Source organism: Dermacentor albipictus, chromosome 3 (assembly GCF_038994185.2).
Source record: "Dermacentor albipictus isolate Rhodes 1998 colony chromosome 3, USDA_Dalb.pri_finalv2, whole genome shotgun sequence".
Lineage (NCBI taxonomy): Eukaryota > Metazoa > Arthropoda > Arachnida > Ixodida > Ixodidae > Dermacentor > Dermacentor albipictus.
In genome coordinates, this window is record NC_091823.1 from 3,310,921 (window position 1) to 3,331,276 (window position 20,356).

Here is a 20,356-nt window from a genome sequence, read left to right on the forward strand (position 1 = left end):
GGTTACCCCCCCTTTCCACTCCTACGACCGGGTCGCAGGAACGGCGGCCATTATAATATCTTGCAGCGCTCATGAAAAAGAAATATAACAGAAGAAAGCAGCAACCCTACATTAACTATATGTCACAATCATAGAGTTTCTCACTACATTACCTAGAGGGAAATCTGGCGCTGCTGCGCTGTGGTATGCATGGGAAACGAGACGCCGCCGATAATGATGTCGCTGTCTATTTGAAACAGAAGTAATTCTTTTGTACAATAAGCAGTCGTAATTGCCGAATTATAATATAGCTAGAATAAAACGTATTTTAAAAGTTCTTAGAACCTAATTCAACGCATAAACTGTAAAATTTTAGCGTGATTTAATTATGTCTTTAAAAATATAACTTACTAAAATAAAATGACACACAAACAGGGTAGATGCTGCAGATAAATTTTAACTGCATGATAAAACAAGGTTTTATTCTAAATCTACAAAAATATAATTTGTTAAAAATTTAGTAAGCCTAGTTAGTCCTCGCAATGCGCCATCCCACTGCGCTGCGGACCTTTTCCCTCGAAGAAGGCTTAAGGAACATGGCGTTGTGAATCTCGGCGTGCGTCGCGCCGAATGAATTGAAATCCGTGATTAATTAAAAACTGCTTGCTTTCCGGGTTAATTTACGAATCAAGGACGAACAGGCACTGCTTAGGACGTCGAAACCTTCATCGACTAAAACACAGGTGAGTATTGTAGGCCTAAATTTAGGCCAAAGTGTATGTAAGCCTAAAAGATATTTTTCCGACCGCCGTTGTAGAGTCGCCATTTTGCTAGTTGACTAGCGCAGCCAGTCAGTGCTTGTGCCCGTGTCGTTGCCGACAACCGTGACGATTTTGATATTCCTTTAATGATTGGAACTCCTGCGTGAAATGTTTTAGGGCAGACGTGCGTCAATTCAGCTGTAGTGGAACTGGTAACCAGCGGTACCCGCTCGACTGACGTTCTGCACGCTTGCCTTGCAGTCGATACGCCGCCGCTGCTTCTCAGCAGCAACTTCACCTGAGGAAAACGAAATACATAAAGCGAAAATAAATCGGAGAGAGTGCATTTGGTCGATGAGTATATGTCGTTGCCATTTAGCGATAAAAAAAAAAAGGGGGGGGGGGCATGAAAAATTGTAATAATGGTGAGGGAAGAAAGCTTGTCTGTTGTTTCGCAACTTTTCTTCCGTTTTCTTTTTTTGCAGTTGCGTCACAGTTTACTCGTGGTTTACTGTTGGTGACTGCGCTGGCGCTTGTTTTCTGTTCGCTGGCGTTCGCTCGCGCAGGGCCGGCTGGTGGCATTTTTGCGCCCCGCGTGCACGATGCGTTTCGCAGTGCGCCTCGCACTCTCTCGTCGTCGCAGGCGAAGCAATGCGCGCGGCAAGGGCGTTTGCCCAGTCGGCTCCATAATGTTTTGGACAACGTTTGTGCCTTAGCGAGTGCCGTGTACGAGGGGAATGCCGGCGAGCACGTTGGGCCGTCGTCGCGTGTTCTCGGCGTCGTGGCGCCGGGAGTGGAAGAACCGTGGCGGTTGGTTCCTGCATGTTTTTTTTATTTTATTTATTTATTTACGTGCTTGCCTCGCGAGCTTCTAGAGCCGATGCAGATGCTGAACATTATTTTTTTCGCTAGATATGAAGATAAAAGAAACTTCGCTGTTCCTGTAAGGGAGCGCCTCTTTGTGTGCTGTCAGCCGGCGTTAAGCGAAATTAAGAGTGCCTTTATCTGACGTGTTCCGCGCGGCCTGCACACAGCGGTAGAAAGTTTCGATGAATAATTGCACCTGCATGTGACCACGCTTTCATGTCGATCTGGTTATGACTCGCAAGTTACGAGTCTCGCTTGTTTCCTAGATCACCGTTAACTTCGTAGCCGGGGAAGCGCGTTGCAGCATGATATGCCGTCGTTGATTGGAGTTCGCGCTGGTTCTGTCGACACGGTGAAATCCTGGCGGCCGCATTGGGGCGGAATGCAACAACGCGCTCGTCTAAGTACGTGCACTGAGCGCACGTTAAAGAAGCCCAGGTGGTCAAAATTAATACTCCCGCCACCGATCGGGGTTTTGACACGTGAACAGTGGCGTGGAAAGGGGGGGGGGGGGGTGACATATACGTCTGAAGACACTCCTCTTTCCGCCGGCTACACCGGGGGAGGGGAGAGGGGTGACAGAAGACCTATGAGCCCCGGGTGCCAGACGACCTAGCCACGCCACTGTACGTGAAACATTTTAAGTTGGGCAAGTAGAATAGACTGGTGGCTATCTTTATTTAGGCGTCATGAAAATTAATTAATGCTGGGAAGGATGCATATGTGTAACTTGGTGATTAAACTATGCTACATAGATGACGCATCATACGTTGACATTTCAGTGCACTGGTTAATGTTTGAGTGAAGGGATGCCATAACCAGTTTTGATGCTGTCCCAGTGCATGGAAGCCTAAAGCAGCCTGACTGACGTTTGCCAAGATGATGGAGGCAGCGACCCACTTCGTGGAAGTGGTGCCCGAGGACATGCAGACCCTGGGCACCGAGGAGGAGATGCTGCCTCCTGTGTCGGCGTCGGTTGTCTCATCATCCTCTATTATCAATATGAACACCCTTATCTACTCACAGGTGACTACAGGTCTTCACTAGTTCTGGGTTCACTTCAGTGGCAAAACATGATTATTCTGCAGGGAATTGTTGCTTTTCAGCGGTGACTTCAAATTGGCTGTAGTGTTATTCAAGCACATGCCAATGGTCGCTATTGTGAAATATTGGCATGTTGTGGTGAGTTTCAAAATTGAAGGGGGTGAAAAAGAAGCTCACGCTTGTTGCTCGTAACAATGGACAGCATATCAGCATTGAAATGTATGCAACACCATTGCAGTGAGGTCACATATTTGTCATGTTTGTCTCTGTGATCTCATTGGTGAAATGCAAAACCCTGCTAGAGCACACACACTGGCACTTCACCAGTCATGCTTGCAATCATGACGCACCGCATTTATGGAAGGTAGGTCAACTCTTGATTGCACTGGAGCTCTTATAGGTTCAGTTAATTTTTAGTTATGCCTAGCCGTATATTTTCTGGCCCGCAACCATTTAATGTGCTGCAGACATGATCACAATATTTTTATCAAACTATCGTGGCATGTGCCGCAATGCCTGTGACTGTCTTGTTTTGCACAGGCTGAACACAATGGTAATACTACACGACTGGTTGCTATGATGGCATTTGTGCAGACAAAGTGTGAAACGTGAGCTTGCATGGCCAATGGTGAAGAAAGATAGTTAACACAACAGTCTGAGTATATTGTTCATGTGCATTGGTGGGAATGCTGCACCGATCTGCGCCGCCTGTAAATTGTTGCTCCATTTTGCACCAGGACGTAGTTTCAGCGGGGCGAAAATTGGGAAGCTACCACACAATACAATGCAAACTGTGGCGCATTTATAGCCACATTCGTTCGGGGCGTTTCAACCAACGAGACTGCCGTCGCGACTACAATGAGTTGGGTGGCCATGCTGGCTTTGCAACGGCATGATCAATGCAGTAGTTTTGCACCATTGCACATGATGCGCAATGGTGCTCTGTACATAGAGAAAAAGGTTACTGTCCATTGTAGTTATTCGTGTCGCTCGCTTGCAGCTGTATTAGATGCACCATATTACTTTTTTTAAAGAAAATTTGAGGTGTTCAAATTAGCATCGGACATTATAACCACATGCACAGTGATTGGCTATTAGATTGCAGTTCATGCTCTTTGTGAGCCATGTTTTTGGCATTATGTGTGCCTTTGGTAGAGCTCGTGGCAAAAACGTTAAATGTGAATGAGCAAGTGGGCCTAGCCCTGTATGCTTCGTCCTGCACATCATTGGTGTAATGGAGAACATTATGTGCTCGCACAGCTGATTATTATTCATGAAACATAAATTGGGCAGCTTCGGCAGCTTTTGGCTCAGTCATGCCGCACTTTACTTTTTCTGACAGCTGAAACGCAGAGGTGAAGGTCGAGGTAAGACAGGAAGACTGGAAACAAAATAATCAGCTCGGGAACTGACTCAGATAAGTTTTCAGAAAGGCACAGTGTCAGTCGCAGGCAGTAGTGCCGAAGAAGGTTCCAATATCCATTGCACGTGGGGGATGGGGAGCACGCAGTGAAGTAGCACCTCCATAATGGCACGCCTGCTGATTATGGAAACTCTGCATTGCTTACAGATTAGCCTGCCTTAGCACTGCTCACAGGTGATTTACTGGGTGCACCGGGTGGGTTTTGGCAAAGTCAGCCACGACATGCACTCACGGGGTCTCGCATGCTCTCTTGACAAGCGAATAATGGAGGCGTAAGGGCAATGCCCACACAGGTTGTAGGCTGCAAACTCGGTATGTGTTAACACTTTAGAAGGTGGCACACGCACACGCTAGACACAAATAAAATCTGACAGTAGTGCATTTCTGTTGAAAAGCTGCCAGAGCGAAGTTCTGAATCACCAAAGAAATTGAAATTAGATTTGCGTACAATGCACACTGATAGACAACCAGCAAAGGTTCTGAAGCAAGCACACTCAACATGGACCGCTTTGGCCCATTATATTTTGTGAATAAAGCAAAAAAGCAAACATATTGCACCCATGTTTTGCCCGACATAAATGGACTTCCATCCAGAAATTTTTCAGAAATTGGAACCAGAGCTTTCTTTATTTTATTTCTCAAAAGTGAGCTTTTCTTTAGAAAGGCTTGTTTATTTAACTATGTTTTTCTTCGCTTGCATTTCACCTAGGAAAGTAATACTTTGTATAAATGCTGCATAGAGAATGTCCTGTTTGACTATTTTTTCAAGTTTCTGTGTGAAATGGAAAACTTGCCAAGATGCATGTTTGAAACTTTACTCTCTTCTTTTTTGTTTTGTTTGTGGACAGCATAAAAAAGTGCATGGAACTAATTCACTGTGAAGCGTATTAAAATGAGCAGAAATGTTTTTTGACACAACGCTTTTAGTTTGCATTTAATTCGGCCATGAAACCAGATAATATTGTGGTAAGCAATAGGAGGGCGCTCGCGCCGGGACCTTCAAATATTTTTTTGGCTAACATGTATACAACTTCGCTCAAATTTAACATTAGGGAGTATCATAATTGTTGGTGAATTATTTTTTGTGGTACCTGTTTTTTAGTGCAATGGAAAGCGTACTGGTTTGAGTGTCCAATCATAGAATGGTGAAGCGGAAAATGCTGTGCAACACATTTATCAGAATTTTCCAATCAGCATTGAGGATGCAGTCGTGTTCAAGAAATATGCTGGAAAGTTGAAAGTGAGCACGATAGCAATTATGTGCCGGCATTGATGGGAAACAGACAAGAAGTATGGCTTTATCTGTAAGAAAGTGATATATTTTGTTTATCAAGCAGATGTTCCTGCGATTCATGTTCTACGAAGTGTAGAATTATATTTACAATAATATATAGTGTCCGAATCTATGCCCCAGTGACGGCTTGCTCCAAGTAACACTAACTGATCTCGAAGGCCATGCTTTTGTTGGGTGCATGCGCCAGGCTTCTTTTTTAGCCAAGCCAAGGTAAGTGGTAGGATATTCCACTACTGCTATAGGGTGTCCAAAACCTGATGTTTGTGATTGCTTCAGCCACATTCAGCTAGCAAAAGCATAACCTTTAACATCCACATTTAAAACCCAGAGGGCGCCACCCTATAGGCATGAAATTGGGCACCACCTATTATTGCAGTGCTGACACCCATTCACGGCACAATTCATTGATGGCATTTTGCATCTTACAGAGACCACAGAACTCTGGGTACTAACTCGCTAACTTACACATGTACAACAGCGCTGTACATGATGCATTGAACAGCTCTGCCCACTCTGCTGCTCCATGCTGCTCCACTTGTTGCCACGAAGGCAGTGTGGCTCATTCGTGTGCACTTTTTTTTTTTGCTTTGTAATACGTGTCAGATAAAGCGCAAAAGCCTGATAATATATATGAACTGCAGTTTTAAGTAATCAGTATGCTGTACTTAATAACCACGATAGGTAGCGAAGCACTGGAAGTGATAAGGGAATACATCTATTTAGGGCAGGTAGTGACCACGGATCCGGATCATGAGACTGAAATAACCAGAAGAATAAGAATGGGCTGTGGTGCGTTTGGCAGGCATTCTCAAATCATGAACAGCAGGTTGCCACTATCCCTCAAAAGGAAAGTGTATAACAGCTGTGTGTTACCAGTACTCACATATGGGGCAGAAACCTGGAGGCTTACGAAAAGGGTTCTGCTGAAATTGAGGACGACGCAACGAGCTATGGAAAGAAGAATGATGGGTTTAACGTTAAAGGATAAGAGGAGAGCAGATTGGGTGAGGCAACAAACGCGGGTAAACGACATCTTAGTTGAAATCAAGAAAAAGAAATGGGCATGGGCCGGACATGCAATGAGGAGGGAAGATAACCGATGGTCACTAAGGGTTACGAACTGGATTCGAAGGGAAGGGAAGCGTAGCAGGGGGCGGCAGAAAGTTAGGTGGGCGGATGACATTAAGACGTTTGCAGGGACAACATGGCCACAATTAGTACATGACCGGGGTAGTTGGAGAAGTATGGGAGAGGCCTTTGCCCTGCAGTGAGCGTAACTAGGCTGATGATGATGATGATGATGACTTAATAACCGCCGACTTACGTACAATAATCTTGTATACCCCAGCCGAAGTGCCAGGACTTCACTGTCAGGCCACACCACTTACTGGTGCTTGTGATTTTTTTTCCGCCAATTTAAATTATAATTCCTACTTAAATCGAACAACACGCTGGATTCTACCACCATAAATCATGGTCATTTCATTTCCATCAGTGCACAACACATCCTGGTCAGTTGTCCGGTCACTTTACGCATTCTTGAATACAGGGGTTAGTATGCTGACCTCGCATAAAAGGCACTGCAAAACAGCTATGACTGTCTTTTAAAAATTTGGCCAATCTCATCAACTCTGTGTTGACCAACATGTAACACGGCAAACAGCTCTCTTGTAAGGGCACTGTGATAAACCAAGCATATTCTTTTTTTTTTCTTTCTTTGTGTTCATTGACTGAGTAGACGATGCCACCAAAGATGCTAAGAGTAGCAAGCACACACTGGTGGCACTGGGCATCTGTGAAATTTCCTATGATGTTAGTGTCAGTTGATTGCGAGGTTTTCATCAGACTATGTCATGAGCACTGGGTGCCACATTGCTGCTTTTAGTGCTTCACTTAAACTGATGGCACACTTGGAGAAGTCTCACTTCCAATTCCAGTAGTAATGCCGTTTCTCTAACGTTTCCTTTTCTCATTTTTCTTTTTTGCTACCATTGTCTAGACAACCCATTGATGGCCAGTTTTGTAATGAAACATAAATGTTCTGGAGTGCCCAAAGCTGCTTGGCGAATACAGCTCTTGGCTCCAAAGTGAGGCATCGTAATGAGATGACCATAGCACACCATTGTGGGCTTGTTTGAAGCTCGTTACTGACTGGTTGGATGAAAGGCAAGCCTTTAACAGATGCCATGACTCTGAGCATTCTGGTGTAAAACATTGGGTCCTATATGGTCACATCTCTGAACCTTGCACAAGTTATTTTATTTCTGCTATCAGAAAGGTTCAAAGATTGAGTGTTGCTATATTTTTCACATTGCGACAAAATTGCACTTGAAAAGACTGGTTATTATTTCCGTCAGTGCATGGTGATTGTCAAAGTAATGGAAAGAAATTAAGCTTGATTTCATTTTACCTTAGCAGATGACTGTGAATATTGGCATGGTGCATAATTGATACTTAATAAAAATAGTTCGCTGTTGTTTGGCTTATCTTATTGGTATAGTCAATATATTGATCTGCTGAGCATGCCGTTCTATCATGATAATGGAGTGTGTGGTTCCAGGAGAAAAATATTTTAAATGGAGCATTAAATTAGCACAGTTTTCATTTGCCCAGTTCCTAAAAGTTGAATCCCAATTGCATTCTAGGGTCCCGATGGGATTATCATGGAGGGTGATGAAATAGGACCTGATATTGTGGGTGAGATCGTGACTGATGACAGCCCCGACATGAAAGTGCTGCCCACCAACCAAGTTATTCACATGGACTTGGCCCGAGAAAAGCACCAGGTGAGCGGTCCACTGTGCATGGCTGTACATAACTGTGGTCAAGTTGCAACACTAGACCCGTGGCTGACAGAACATATTTTAGGGATATGCCTCTTGATTCATCAAAAATGAGTTGATCAGCAGGTGCATGGTGCTCTATACTCACGGACAACTTTTCTTGGCAATGAAGAGAAGGCTACGGAAATTAAGCGCGCCTCTTTCATCGCTGATGGAAGTAGTCCCGCAGTTTTCTTCACATTTTTGTACATGAGAAATAGAAAACAATATTCTTTTTGTTTTTTACAGCACCTAGTTTGAAACGATAAGCAACATTCACCAGTCAGCTATTAACATTTTATTTATATTTAGTTAGCTTTCTTGAGTTTTTGCACACCCGAAACCATCGCACGTTTTGCACATTCATCAAGTGCAAAATAGCGTCCGTGTCTTCTGGCGAGTGTTTGTCGCTTGCTGTACCGCCAATCAACTCCTTGAGAGGCCGTTGACTAACTTCAGCAACAAAAGAGTGTTGAAGCACACACACAAAAAAAGTGTTTGCAGCGTCTGCGCAGAAACCAAGCGAACCCTTCCGGACATCGCAACCTTTGGCATGTACCAAAGAGTGAGCGAGCTGACTGCTGCGTCGGCTCTACCGACGCCAGTGGCACTTGCGCGTCCATGTCCTAACTGATGCCATACGGTTGCTTCAGAGCTCCAACGGAGGCTCTGAGGTGCGCTGTTTAGAACTTCGTAAATATTGGATGAGAATAAACATTGATTCACGGCTAGTTAATTGTATCTGCCTTCACTAAAGAAGTCAGTTGTGCGAGGTGGGTGAAACCGAAACCGGTACCGAGCGTACCGGGACTACATTGCGTACCAGCGTCATGAATGACAAATCTATGCATTTCCGTATCTGCAGCTCGGAGTAAAAACACACTCGGAATATATAGAAAACTCCAGACTCGGACCTTTCCACACTTGGGACTGTGGCACGCAATGTGGCTAACCGTGTATACCGGTCAATGTACCTGGTGCGGGGGGCTGCCCTCTGTTCCCCATGTTATGTGTAAATGTACATATAGGCCACCAAACATAAACTCGCCCATGATACTGACCTCACTCAGGGAGCCCGTCCTTGCTCAAGCTGACTTGGAGGCCCAGAAGGGCCTTTTAGACCAGGCTGAGCCTACAGCAATGGCCACTGGAGTCCTGGACTAGAGACCCACCTTTCCCCCTGCCTTATCATCTTTCCTAAGTACAGTGAAAGCTCGTTAATTCGAACTTCAATAATTCGAATTTATGGATAATTCGAACTGTACGATTTGGTCCGGCCAAGCTCCATAGAAGTCTTATGTATAAAAAAGTCCGTTAATTCGAACGCGAGAAGGTTCCCTCACGGATAATTCGAACTACGCTCGCCTGGCACACGGCCAGAGAAACACGCCTACTGCCTACACACAAGGCTATATTGCCTCCGAAACGGAGAGAACGGCGAGAGAAGGCAAAATCGGACAGAAATCTAACCGACGCGGGGTCAGCCAGAAGGCAGCGGCGGCTGCCGCCTCTCCGTTCTACGTAACCTCCGAGACTTCTTGCCCGTTGCGAATCTCGGAGGGTTTGCAAATCTTGTACAGCTGCTAATGTTGTGCGGAGATGGCACGGCAAGCTCCAAAACACAGCGAATCAAGTACGTCGCAGCTGCGCTTGCAATAAAGAACCAATGAATCAGGGCCTTCGCCACCTTCACATGTTCAGCGTCTTTGCCTCGGCAGTCTTCATCGGTTGTGCACCTCTGTTTTCAGCTTAGGAGGTATCGGCCGTCGCGATTCATTGTGATGGTGTTAAGCCTCGGCTAACATTCGTTTCGGTGGACATCGGTGGTGTGGCACAGTCGGACCCAGTCGGCAGTCGGCACAGTCGGACTTGAAGATGGCGTGTGCCCGCGGCACACCCCATCACTTCCAGACACGCCAAATTTCTGACATGCCCTACTGCCTCCAAATCGCAGTGTACTGTTGCCCTCCTTCACTTTCGTTAGTTCGAACTTTCGTTAATTCGAACTGAAGCGGTTCCCTTGCGGTTCGAATTAACGAGCTTTTACTGTATTAAATAAAGTTTTTCAATCAATCAATCAATCAATCCACCCCCGTAGCTTTCACTTCATAGCCAAGAAAAGTTGTCCGCAAGTACAGTCTAGCCCGGTTATAACGAAGTCGGCGGGAATCGGAAATCACTTTGCTATATCCGCTATTTTGTAATATGTGGACTATGAAAAAAAAATGCAGACATGGGCATACCGATTTATTGCCGCTGAAAGAAGTGGTCCAGTGCCCCTGAACACGTTTCGCGAGTGCGGACTTCAGGATTGCGGCTTCCATACCATCGAACTGCGAACCAAAGATCTGGTTGGACTTCGGACTTCCGAAGTACATACGTAGTGTGTCAACAGCTGCGATGGCCGCTGCGGAGGTGACCGGCTTAGGGGCACAACTAGCATCGTCGCATTCGCTGTCGGAGGCACTGTCCGCCAAGGTCTCTTCCATGACACTCCCGGCAACTTCTTCAGTCGTAAAGTCCTCGGTGGCAACAAGGTCTTCGTCGGCGAAAATGAAGTCCATGTGGCTTAGACCCGCAGGCACAAGGTTCAAGTCGCTAGCGGAATCCCAAAGCTGCTCCAAGCAGGCCGTCGCAGTGGCAGCATCAGCAGTTGCAGCGACGTCAATCGTGGTAGCTTCGTCCCCAGCAGGCGCCCCCTCCGCGCTGCTGCTTCGGGAGAAGCCAGCTTTCTCGAATCAGTGGGCGATGGTCAGGTGCTTCACATCCCTCCAGGCTCCGCTTGCGAAGAAAATCGCCTCTACCAAAGGCAGCTTCACGCCGGCCATGTTGTCGGCAGTGTGAACATCAATCAGGAGGCGCTTGATCACTCGGTGCCGGTAGTGGACCTTAAAGTTGGCAATAGCCCCCTAGTTCATGGGCTGCAGCTTGGCGGTGGTGTTTGGGAGCAGGAACAAAACCTTTACAGCGCTCAAGTTTGCATCGACGTGATGCGCACTGCAGTTGTCAAGCAACATCAGCACCTTGAACTTCTTTCGGACCATCTCCTTGTCGAAGTCGGCGAGCCACATGCCAAAAATGTCTCGCGTCATCCATGCCTTCTTATTGTTCACATACGTCACTGGCATAGACAGCACCTTGGCAAAACCGCGTGGTTTCTTGGCCTTTCCAATGACCAACAGGTCTCGCTTGTCTGAACCATCCATGTTCGCACAGATTAGCATGGTGACACGGTTTTTGCTGTCTTTTCCTCCCACGCACTTGTCTGTCTTGGCCGCGAGAGTGTTCGATGGCAGCAGTTGGAAAAATAGTCCAGTTTCATCTGCATTGTAGATGTCCTTGTCGGAATACGCAAGGATACGATCGCTGTGCTTGGCCATCCACTGCTGAAGCGATCCCTGGTCAACGGATGTGGCCTCCCCAACAATGTTTTTACATGTGATGTTGTGCCTGTCCTTAAGGGGGGAGGCGGGGATCAGAATTAACTTTTTTGTTTCTTCACAGAAGGGGCTGAAATTTGGCACACACACTGCACATTGCAATAAAGTGACAAATCTAAAATTTCATTAGGATATCTTAATTAGTTTTCGTTTTATAAGAATTTACAAGTTCCTTGCTTGTGGAAAGCCTGGCACAGTAACGAAACGTGATAGGGAGCTGGGAATACCTTGCATGTTTGCCCAGATGTCTAATCTACATCAAGACAGTGTTCGATTTTTTTTTTAGTGCACTAATAATTTTTTGCTCAACATAACATGCACATGACTGTGCTTCACTGCATGGAGCCATGTAGTAATTGTGAAATAATTAAATAATGGAAAGATAAAGAAACATTTCAAGACTGTCTTGACGTACAGCACAGCTTGTGGATCACAGAAAAACAAACTGGGTCAAAATCGGTCCAGCCATTGTTGTGCTACGCTTTCCACGAGCGAGGTGATTGACAAAAAACATGCAATTGAGAAAACTGGCTGCAAAGTTTTAAAAGCACTGCAAATTTATTAAAAAGCACCAGGGCTGTAATATATTGAATCATTGTTGTCAGGCATCTTCTTACACCTTTGCCTCATTGTTTGGTGGGCTTTGGATGCCTTCTTCGGGCGTTCTTTATCCTTTTCTTGCGCCGTCTGGAGTAGTGCATGACCACCATTTTCACTGCCAGACCGAGCCTGGTATCGCAGTGTACCCACAGAACGCTGTTGGCATCTTGGGCACAGAGTTTTAGCGATCAAAGGGTTCATCGCGGAAACAGGCATAATAATGAACTCACAGTCACAAGGGGCCGAAATTTGTTCTTGGCATTGCTGCTTCCGCTAAGTCGCGGACACTGCGCGAAGGGAGTCGCGAACGCTGCATGCCTGCGCTTCTGCAGTCACCGCTGACACAAAACGCGGCTCGAGGCGCGTCTGAATCGTGCGACGATTCGTCTGGTGAGCCTTGAGTCACCATACAGTATGTAGCTTGTCGACGGTTGGGGCTCACTCGCAGGCTGCGTGTCCCTGTCGCGCGATGCATCGGAAACGCACACCGTCTCTGCCGGCGATGGAGACCTTCGACCCGCGTCGCCTCCAACAACGCGATCTCGGCTGCCGACTCGCGCGCGTCGTACGCAGAGCCCCCGTTGGCACGTCTTCCGGTGGCTTGGTTATCAGTGTCGATGTCACAGGGCGATTGTCGGCTTAGCTGCTGGAATCGCACGGTGCAAGATAATGCGGCACGTTATCCCGCGTGTTCAGTCGGGTTCTCCGCTTCTCCCGCTGGCCGCCGTCTTTTTCTCGCCGTAGGAGGCTTGCGCTTCCGTTTTCCGAAGGCATGCTTCATTTAAAAGTTCTTTTCGAGCGAGTGACGATCCATCACTGACCTGGGAGCTTTCATAAATCCGAATTCTGCGAGTGTTAAACGAAGAAACACGCCGGCGTGGTTTTCTAAGCAGACAACTGCGGTCCGCTGTGGTTGCCAGCTTGCCCGCTGCTGCAGCAGCAACCAATGGCGAGACGCCTTTCAGTACGGCGACCAATCGGAGGCCCGCTTTCATCGCAGAGCCCGTGTGACCGCCTCTAGCAGACCCGCGCTTCTTTTGTGTTTGTGTGTTTGTTACAAGATGGCGACGACCGAGGAATTCAGAAAGGGAATGGCGAAACTTCGAGCTTTCGAACGATACCAAGATGGCGGCGTTCGGTGGCGGGAAAGACGAGTTAGGGCTCCGCGAATTGCGGTGATTTTACGCGAATTAAAGCTGTTTTCTCGCCCTACGCACTCATAAATTCATTTTTTTCGGGCACTTTTAGTGCGTTTTCAGTCAAACCATTTTGATACAGTGTACATTAGGCATTGCAGATACCGAAACGCGCCGTTGCCAAAAATCGATCTTTTTTGCGATTTTCGCGATCTGATCCCCGCGTCCCCCCTTAAATCTCTGGAGCCACCCATTACCTGGCTGGAAGTCTTCGTGGCCGAGAGCGAAGCCCAAGTCCTTGGCCTTCGCCAGAATGACGGGTCCACTGAGCGGAATGTTCTTCGATCGCACGTCCACGAACCACTTGTAAAGCGCGGCTTCTACGTCGCCGTAAGTGGCGCATCGGATCCTCTTTCGGTCCCTGCTGCCAATGTCGGCGTCAAGAACGGCGTCGATCTTGCTGCCATTCTTGATTATTGTTGAAAGTGTGGACTGTGCAATGTCAAACTTCCGTGCGATAGCACTCTTCTTGACGTTTCGACGCACTTCGTCCAAAATGCCGTGCTTCGTCTTCAAAGACAGCACCTTCCTCTTCCTCGTCGAAGTGCTGGGGCTTGCGAGGCTCCTCAACATTGCAGAGAAATGAAGTCAGTTCCGAGAAAGGGGACAGCTAAGTAGGTCCGCTGAGGCCAAGCGGTCACGAAATATAAAAAGAAGTGGAACAAGACAGGAAACCATGATGGCGTCAATGCAGACGTCAATGCAAGCGGAAAACAAGTGACAATGGCGTCACGCGCGATCTCAGTAGCGTTCGCCGTGCTCCCAACCTGGAACGGTGCGACACTGCGCTCAGTTGTCCGTTCACCATCTAGATCAAGTCGAATAAACAATGAAAATGAGTCGCACTTCCAACATGCACAATGCTGCCACGTTTTGTCCCTGCCTTGCGCACCGCGGCACCGACATAAAACAAAGCGCCCGCTGCCACACCTCCTGCAGACTGCAGTCCAGCCGTGGTGCCGACTGCCCGGGAGAAATAGAGAACCGTGATTGGCCAAGACAGCCGCTCTCCGCGACGTCATAAAACAAAAAGTCTCTTTTCTACATTTTTCCCCTGCGCGGCGTGCTCTACCGCTCTACGCCGTGACGCCGTTCAAGGACGGCGCAACACGAGACCGGCGTGCCATGCAATGCAGTAAAGCAACCTTTCGCTCGGCGGAAGAGCAGGCGACGCCACGACAGGACGCCGTCAGCCGAATTTTGCTCTTATTACAGTCGCCGACCGTTTATTCGGACCTCACGAGGACTGCGGAAATGTCCGAATAAACAGGTGTCCGAAAAAGCAGATTATGAAAAAAAAAAATGAAATCCTTTATTTCCACGCACTTATTCGGGCTCGGCAGTAGGCTTGAAGAAATCGCGAATGCGCCGTTGCACGCTGTTCCGTTTACGCGCAGTCAGATAAGCCTGAATCTCGGAGAGGGTCGTACGGTCACTATAGGCAACTGAAAGCACAGTCACTGCTTGTACACGCTCCGCATGCGACGGCAGCGTAGCACATGGTGCGTCAACTTCCGACTCGGTCATCGTCCGGCGGTGCAGCAGAAACCTGACGAATGATCTCGCCGTTGTCGAGTTCTGCGCATGCCAGTACAGCAGTGTCAGCACCTGTGAAACTGTCAATGAGACGGTGTCCGGAATCGCAATGCAACCACTGCGCAAGTCTCGGCAGAACATTTTCCACGTCGGTAGGGAGCACATCGGAAGGCGACAAATCTTAGGCCTCCCGGCACCCGCTTGCCGGCATTCCGCAGCGCAGTTTGCGCGGGCACTGTCGGCGCCATTAGACACTTGACGAGATGTTTCCGTATGCCGCGTTGGATCACCGAAACCTCCACACAGCTCACAAAGCAAACACCACCGTGCTGACACCAGTCACACAAGCGAAAAAACGCGGCATGCTCCGTGGCGGCATGCTTGCAGCGTCGTGCGCGAAGAAACAAATCAGCTGCTGGATCGTCTTGACATGGCTTACTAAGCTGAAACCAGAACTGCTGCAGAGCCACTCTATCAAACCAGGCAGAAACGATGATGATGATGAGCGGGGATTTCCAGTAGCGCCACTTCGTGGGGCAGCAAGGAAGCTCCGTTCAAAACAAAAATGGAGTGCAGCAAGTCGAACCATGCACCGGTCAGAGTCGGTGCATGGTGCTCTCGACCGAGTTGGCTCAAGGAGTGTCCGAAAAATCAGACGAGAGGTTGCAATGTGTCCGAACTTTCGGCAGTTGTTATACATAATGGTCTATGGGGAGAATGGCGGTGCCGCGAGGCTGACCGAATAATCGGGCATGTCCGAATTTTCGGAGTCCGGAAAATCGGTCGGCGACTGTATTGCGGAAAAAATCGCCTCAAGGACGCAAAAGTGTGTTGATTGACAGATAATTTTTCGGTTGGTATTAAATCTCTTCGTTATATCCGCTGACGCGCTCTTATTTACTTTGTTAAAACCGGACCCAAAATGTATTGAAAATGCAAAAGTGGGAATGGGAAATTGAAATTGCTTCGTTATAACCGCTATTTCGCTATAAGTGGCTTCGTTATAACCGGGCTAGACGGTATAGCTCTCCCCTTCAGTCCTTCAGGAATGGTGCCCACAATTGCATTGGCACATCATGCCACTCAGTCGCAGAAGCTAGCATCAACACAGTTTTATCATTCTCCGCAACCACATGTCACAACTACAGTCAACAACAGACTTTTCGAACATTCCTGATAATTAGGTAGTCCTTGCGTCACCGCCATATAGTGAAACCTCGTTAAATTGCAGTCGGCCGGAGCTCGGAAAAAGTATGTATTAAACGGTGGTACTGCATCACTGAAATATTGTGAGAGAGTATGATGAAAAGGCAAAATACATGCAGTGTTTATTCACTTTGCACGACAAAAGTCTGTTATTTTCGTTTGATGCCATGGTGTAGCCTAGCCCTTGTTAAACCGCAGTCAGCCAGAGCTTGGAAAAAGTATGTACTGAACGGTAGTACTGCTTAACCGAAATATCAGGAGAGAGTGTGATGAAAAGGCAAAAACATGCAGTATTTATTCACTTTGCATGACAAAAGTCTGCGTTCGATGCCGTGGCAGCCTAGCAGCGACTACAGTGGTCTCAAACTCGCGCTGCAAGCCAGCTTTTCTGCCCAGCCCTCTTCTCGGTAAACAACCGCATAAGGCTGGCGTAACGCACAGCTTCTGCCACTGTTGGCCGTGAATCGCCTGTGCTGTTGCTTTCAGTGTTATCTTCATCACTATCGTTAGGTCACACTTCGGCAATAACAAGAGCAACGATGGAGAAAAGTTGAGTCTTGTAGTCGACATCTTTTTGCAGTCGCAGCAGCACTGCCAAGCAACTTCTTCACATTCCAAATACCACACACTAGTCGTCGACAGATTCCTCTCACATGCCAGCGCCGACTTCTTCGTGCCAAATGACAAAAAAAAAAAAACTTTTTTAGACCCAGTGACAAGATATGTCATGTCTTGTTGACGATATCTTTACATCGGCAGTACAATGCGAAAAGCTTTTGCCGCTACGGCTGAGAGTGTCGCCCTGCCACAGTGGAATGATGCTAAATTCCAATTGCCCAATAATCAAAAATTTTTGCTGCCCCTTCTGTAGGCACGTCCGTCAACATCTTACCTTATTTGCATATTATAAGGTCCAACAGTGTGTCGTTGGCCTTTCGAAGGGAGCCCGGTTATTTAGAGGTCTGCCGTTTAGTGCACAAGCATGGCTGTGGGGGAGAAAGCAGCCACTCTATCAAACAGTGTACCTCTGCACTTAATGGTTCAGTTTATTGCAACAAGTGTGTAGCATAATGCATGCATCCTCTTGCAGGAGACGCTGAGTGGGCTGGAGAGCCTGGAGGGCCAAGGGTTCATGAAAGGCCACGCCCTGCACTCGCCAGTGAGCCAGATGCTGCTGCAGGAAGGCGAGGCCAACGGGGAGATCATCCTGGTGCCAAACTCGATGATCAAGCAGGAGGACATCATTGAAGGGGGCGAGGTGGTGGTGGGCCCATCACCTGACATGGCCGTCGAGGAGGCCCTGTTTGAGCCCACACTGGAAGAAGACTGCCGTGCATTGGCCCCCATTGAAGAGGTGGGCTACGAGTGCCAGGACTGTGGAGCCGTGCTCAAAAGCCGCAGTGCATTCAAGAAGCACGCCCGCATGCACCATGGTGTGTCGCGCAAGGCGGCTCGTAACGCCAGCTATGCCAGCTCCGAGGAGAGCTCGCTGTGCCCGCTGTACTCGTGCCCGTCGTGCCCATACATGTCTCCCCGACGTGACAAGCTGGACAAACACATAATGAAGCACGTGCTGCAGGAGGGCTTCCACCCATGCGGTAAGAAGCGCCACAAGCCCGAGGCCCCCCCGCAGAGACACCGGCACAATGCCGAGGAGTACCGGTGTCCCTTCTGCCCATACACGTGCACCGTGTACAAGGCATACCGCAAGCACCAGAAGGCACACATGCTGGGTGCTGCCAAGCTGGCACCCGTCAAGCTGAGTTGTAAGATCTGTGGCAAGGACCGTTCCACCGAGGCCGACATGCAGAAGCACATGAAAAAGCACCGCAGTGGGGAAAACTTTGTGTGCGACGTGTGTGGATTTGCGAGCATTCAGCTCAAGAAGATCATCCAGCATCGACGCATGCACACGGGCGAGAAGCCGCACCTCTGCCCACACTGCAGCTACAGGTCAGCCCGGAGGGACAACCTGCGCTCACATGTGCGCCGCATGCACAAAAAGGAGAACATGTACATCGACACGTTCAACCCCAACGAGGAGGTAGTGTACGAGTGAACAGTAGCTATGTTTATTGGTGGGTGGCCACTCGAGGGGGCGGCAGCTCCAGGAGGCTGCGCAAGGCCTCGATGCCGCCGTGCAGGAGGCACACCCGTAGCTGACCACTCCGCACCAGTCCGTTGGCCGCCTGCAGGGAGCAGGCCTCGCTTGCATGCTGCCACACACACACACAGACCCTTCCTTTCCTGAGATAAAGCGCTGCTACTGAATGGCCTCTGCATTCCAACCTGCATTGCTTACAAGCCTCGGTGGGAAAGAAAACTGTGCACTCTATTAAATAAAGGGGTTGACAGTTCTTGCAGGAGAACTGAGTGTGCATGCACAATACTCACAGAGACGGCAGCAGTGTGATCCTTTAGGCTGCCTGCCACGACCACCATGCGGCCACCTTGCAGGGTTGGTTCCCCCAAATGGGTGGGTAGGACATTCAGGGCACCAGGAATGGTGCCTCGTTGATACCTGCCTTTCGTTCAGGAATTTCTCATGGTATGCAGCTGACGCATTGCAACCTGTCTAATTGTGTAATGTTATAATAGTGACTTTATGGGCCAGTTGACAAAGACTTACAATTAAACAGAGCAAAAGTGTCACAGTAAGCCTCAGTAGCCTAGTCAAATATTCCTTTATAAGATATACCTGCAGTAGGTACAAGTTTGTGTTGACTACAAGCCATGCTCGCCCACATAGGAGCTAAACTTTGGCTGTGTTCCAGCTATTGAATCTAGCTGATTTTGAATCGGCCAACCTTGAGCCACGTGAACTCAAGTCCAGACCAAAGGTACACTTGCAAGTAGCATACACAAATTATGCATGCGCTCACTCCTGGCTAGGTGTGCATTGCGCTAAGCTGAACATCTGTAGCCAGCCCTGCTGTGCACTTGCATTTTAAATCCTTTCGCTGAAGGCAGGGCACAGCTTACCACTTCTTCCGAGTGGAGCACCAATGTGAAAGGTAAATATTGCACTTGTATTGGGTCTTAAAAAATTGTTTTTGCGATATATTCCTGGGAGGTACCACTAAGGCATTCTTGAGGCTTCTAAGAAAGGTGGTTCAAAGAGTAATAGTTGTCCACAGGTACAGCAAAGTGAATGGACGTTGGACTTGACAAAGCCAATCTTTGTTGGTCGTGTGCAAGTTTTTTTTTAAGGTGCAGTAGAAACAGTTGCAATCAAAAAAGGAAATAAAGATGGAGCATGTCATTGTAATGACGGATAAGATAACTTGTATAGCAGATCCATTTTATTGACCAATTCAGCTCAAATGGAATACGCCGACGGAAGTGCCAATTCAACTCGTTTTATTGTGACAGCAATTATACGAACGCTTGAGACAGATTGCATTGTTGCCAACGTGCATGTGCAGCACACTTGTGGAAGGTCTTTACGAGTTGTACTTCGCTACAACAACGACGAAGGCAAGCTGGTGCTGGCATAGACTGGTCTGGGCAAAACGGACAGTAAACATTACGGTGAATTATTTAATCCTTTCTTTTAGTCTTGCCTCGTGCACCATCAAGATGCGACGCCTTTAACAGTGCAGGACCTCTTCACACCAGCTTTCTGAAATGTTTTCAATGCTTGGCATTCTGATCAAATTGGCAATTGCTTTTTTTATTTCAAGGAAAATGCATAAAAATGCAAAATTAAATGGCAAGTAACAGATGCATTTTGACGTGTAGACAAGAACGGATGTATGCTGAAATGCATATGTTGCTTGCCAATTACATTTTTATTCCCCCTCATCATCAGCCTACATTATGTCGGCTGCAGGCGAAGGCTTTTCTCTGCGATCTCCAATTACCCCTGTCCTGCGCCAACCGATTTCAACTAGCACTCGTGAATTTCCTAGTTTCATTGCCCCACCGCCGTCCTCGACTGCACTTCCCTTTTCTTGGTGCCCGTTCTGTAACCCTAAAGGTCTTGCGCATTACATGACCTGCCCAGCTAAATTTTTTTCTCGATGTCAATTAGAATGACGGATGTACCTGTTTGCTCTCTTTCTGTCTCTTAACGTTATGCCTTCGTTCCACATTCTTCGTTTCATCGCTCTCTGCGCGGTCCTTAACTTGTTCTCAAGCTTCTTTGTCTGCCCCCACATGTCAGCACAGGTAAAATGCACTGTTTGT

At 47.8% G+C, this 20,356-nt stretch overlaps 2 protein-coding genes across 8 annotated transcripts in view; one reads left to right on the top strand and one right to left on the bottom strand.

Moving 5' to 3' along the window:
• Positions 1 to 517: 517 nt before the first annotated feature.
• LOC139057168 (zinc finger protein 121-like) lies at positions 518 to 18,525 on the top strand. 3 transcript variants are annotated; one of them, XM_070534957.1, is made up of 4 exons: positions 518 to 722; positions 2,447 to 2,633; positions 8,014 to 8,154; positions 17,235 to 18,525. In XM_070534957.1, the coding sequence occupies exons 2-4, from the start codon at positions 2,487 to 2,489 to the stop codon at positions 18,225 to 18,227; spliced, it is 1,281 nt and encodes a 426-aa protein (XP_070391058.1). In that variant the 5' UTR covers positions 518 to 722; positions 2,447 to 2,486; the 3' UTR covers positions 18,228 to 18,525. The 3 variants fall into 3 exon arrangements, with proteins under 3 accessions (XP_070391058.1, XP_070391060.1, XP_070391059.1); XM_070534959.1 differs by having other exon boundaries at positions 522 to 722; positions 17,259 to 18,525; XM_070534958.1 differs by lacking the exon at positions 518 to 722 and adding an exon at positions 1,275 to 1,550.
• The window catches only part of LOC139057167 (TBC domain-containing protein kinase-like protein), a 54,652-nt gene continuing 52,520 nt past the window's right edge, over positions 18,225 to 20,356 (bottom strand). For 3 of the 5 annotated variants that reach the window (XM_070534953.1, XM_070534954.1, XM_070534952.1), the window contains 2 exons: positions 18,563 to 18,689; positions 18,225 to 18,357 (listed from right to left, as the gene is read on the bottom strand). In XM_070534953.1, coding sequence (XP_070391054.1) covers positions 18,241 to 18,357; positions 18,563 to 18,689 — 244 coding nt within the window. In that variant the 3' untranslated portion in view covers positions 18,225 to 18,240. Of the gene's footprint in view, positions 18,358 to 18,562; positions 19,836 to 20,356 lie in introns of those variants that run through there. The other 2 variants (XM_070534955.1, XM_070534956.1) reach the window with 2 other exon arrangements.

Excerpts from the sequence above, each read along its gene's own strand:
- LOC139057168 (XM_070534957.1), top strand. The coding sequence starts at position 2,487 with ATGATGGAGGCAGCGACCCACTTCGTGGAAGTGGTGCCCGAGGACATG. Across the intron at positions 2,634-8,013 it reads ACACCCTTATCTACTCACAG|GGTCCCGATGGGATTATCAT; the intron begins GTGACTACAGGT and ends ATTGCATTCTAG. Across the intron at positions 8,155-17,234 it reads TGGCCCGAGAAAAGCACCAG|CATAATGCATGCATCCTCTT; the intron begins GTGAGCGGTCCA and ends ACAAGTGTGTAG.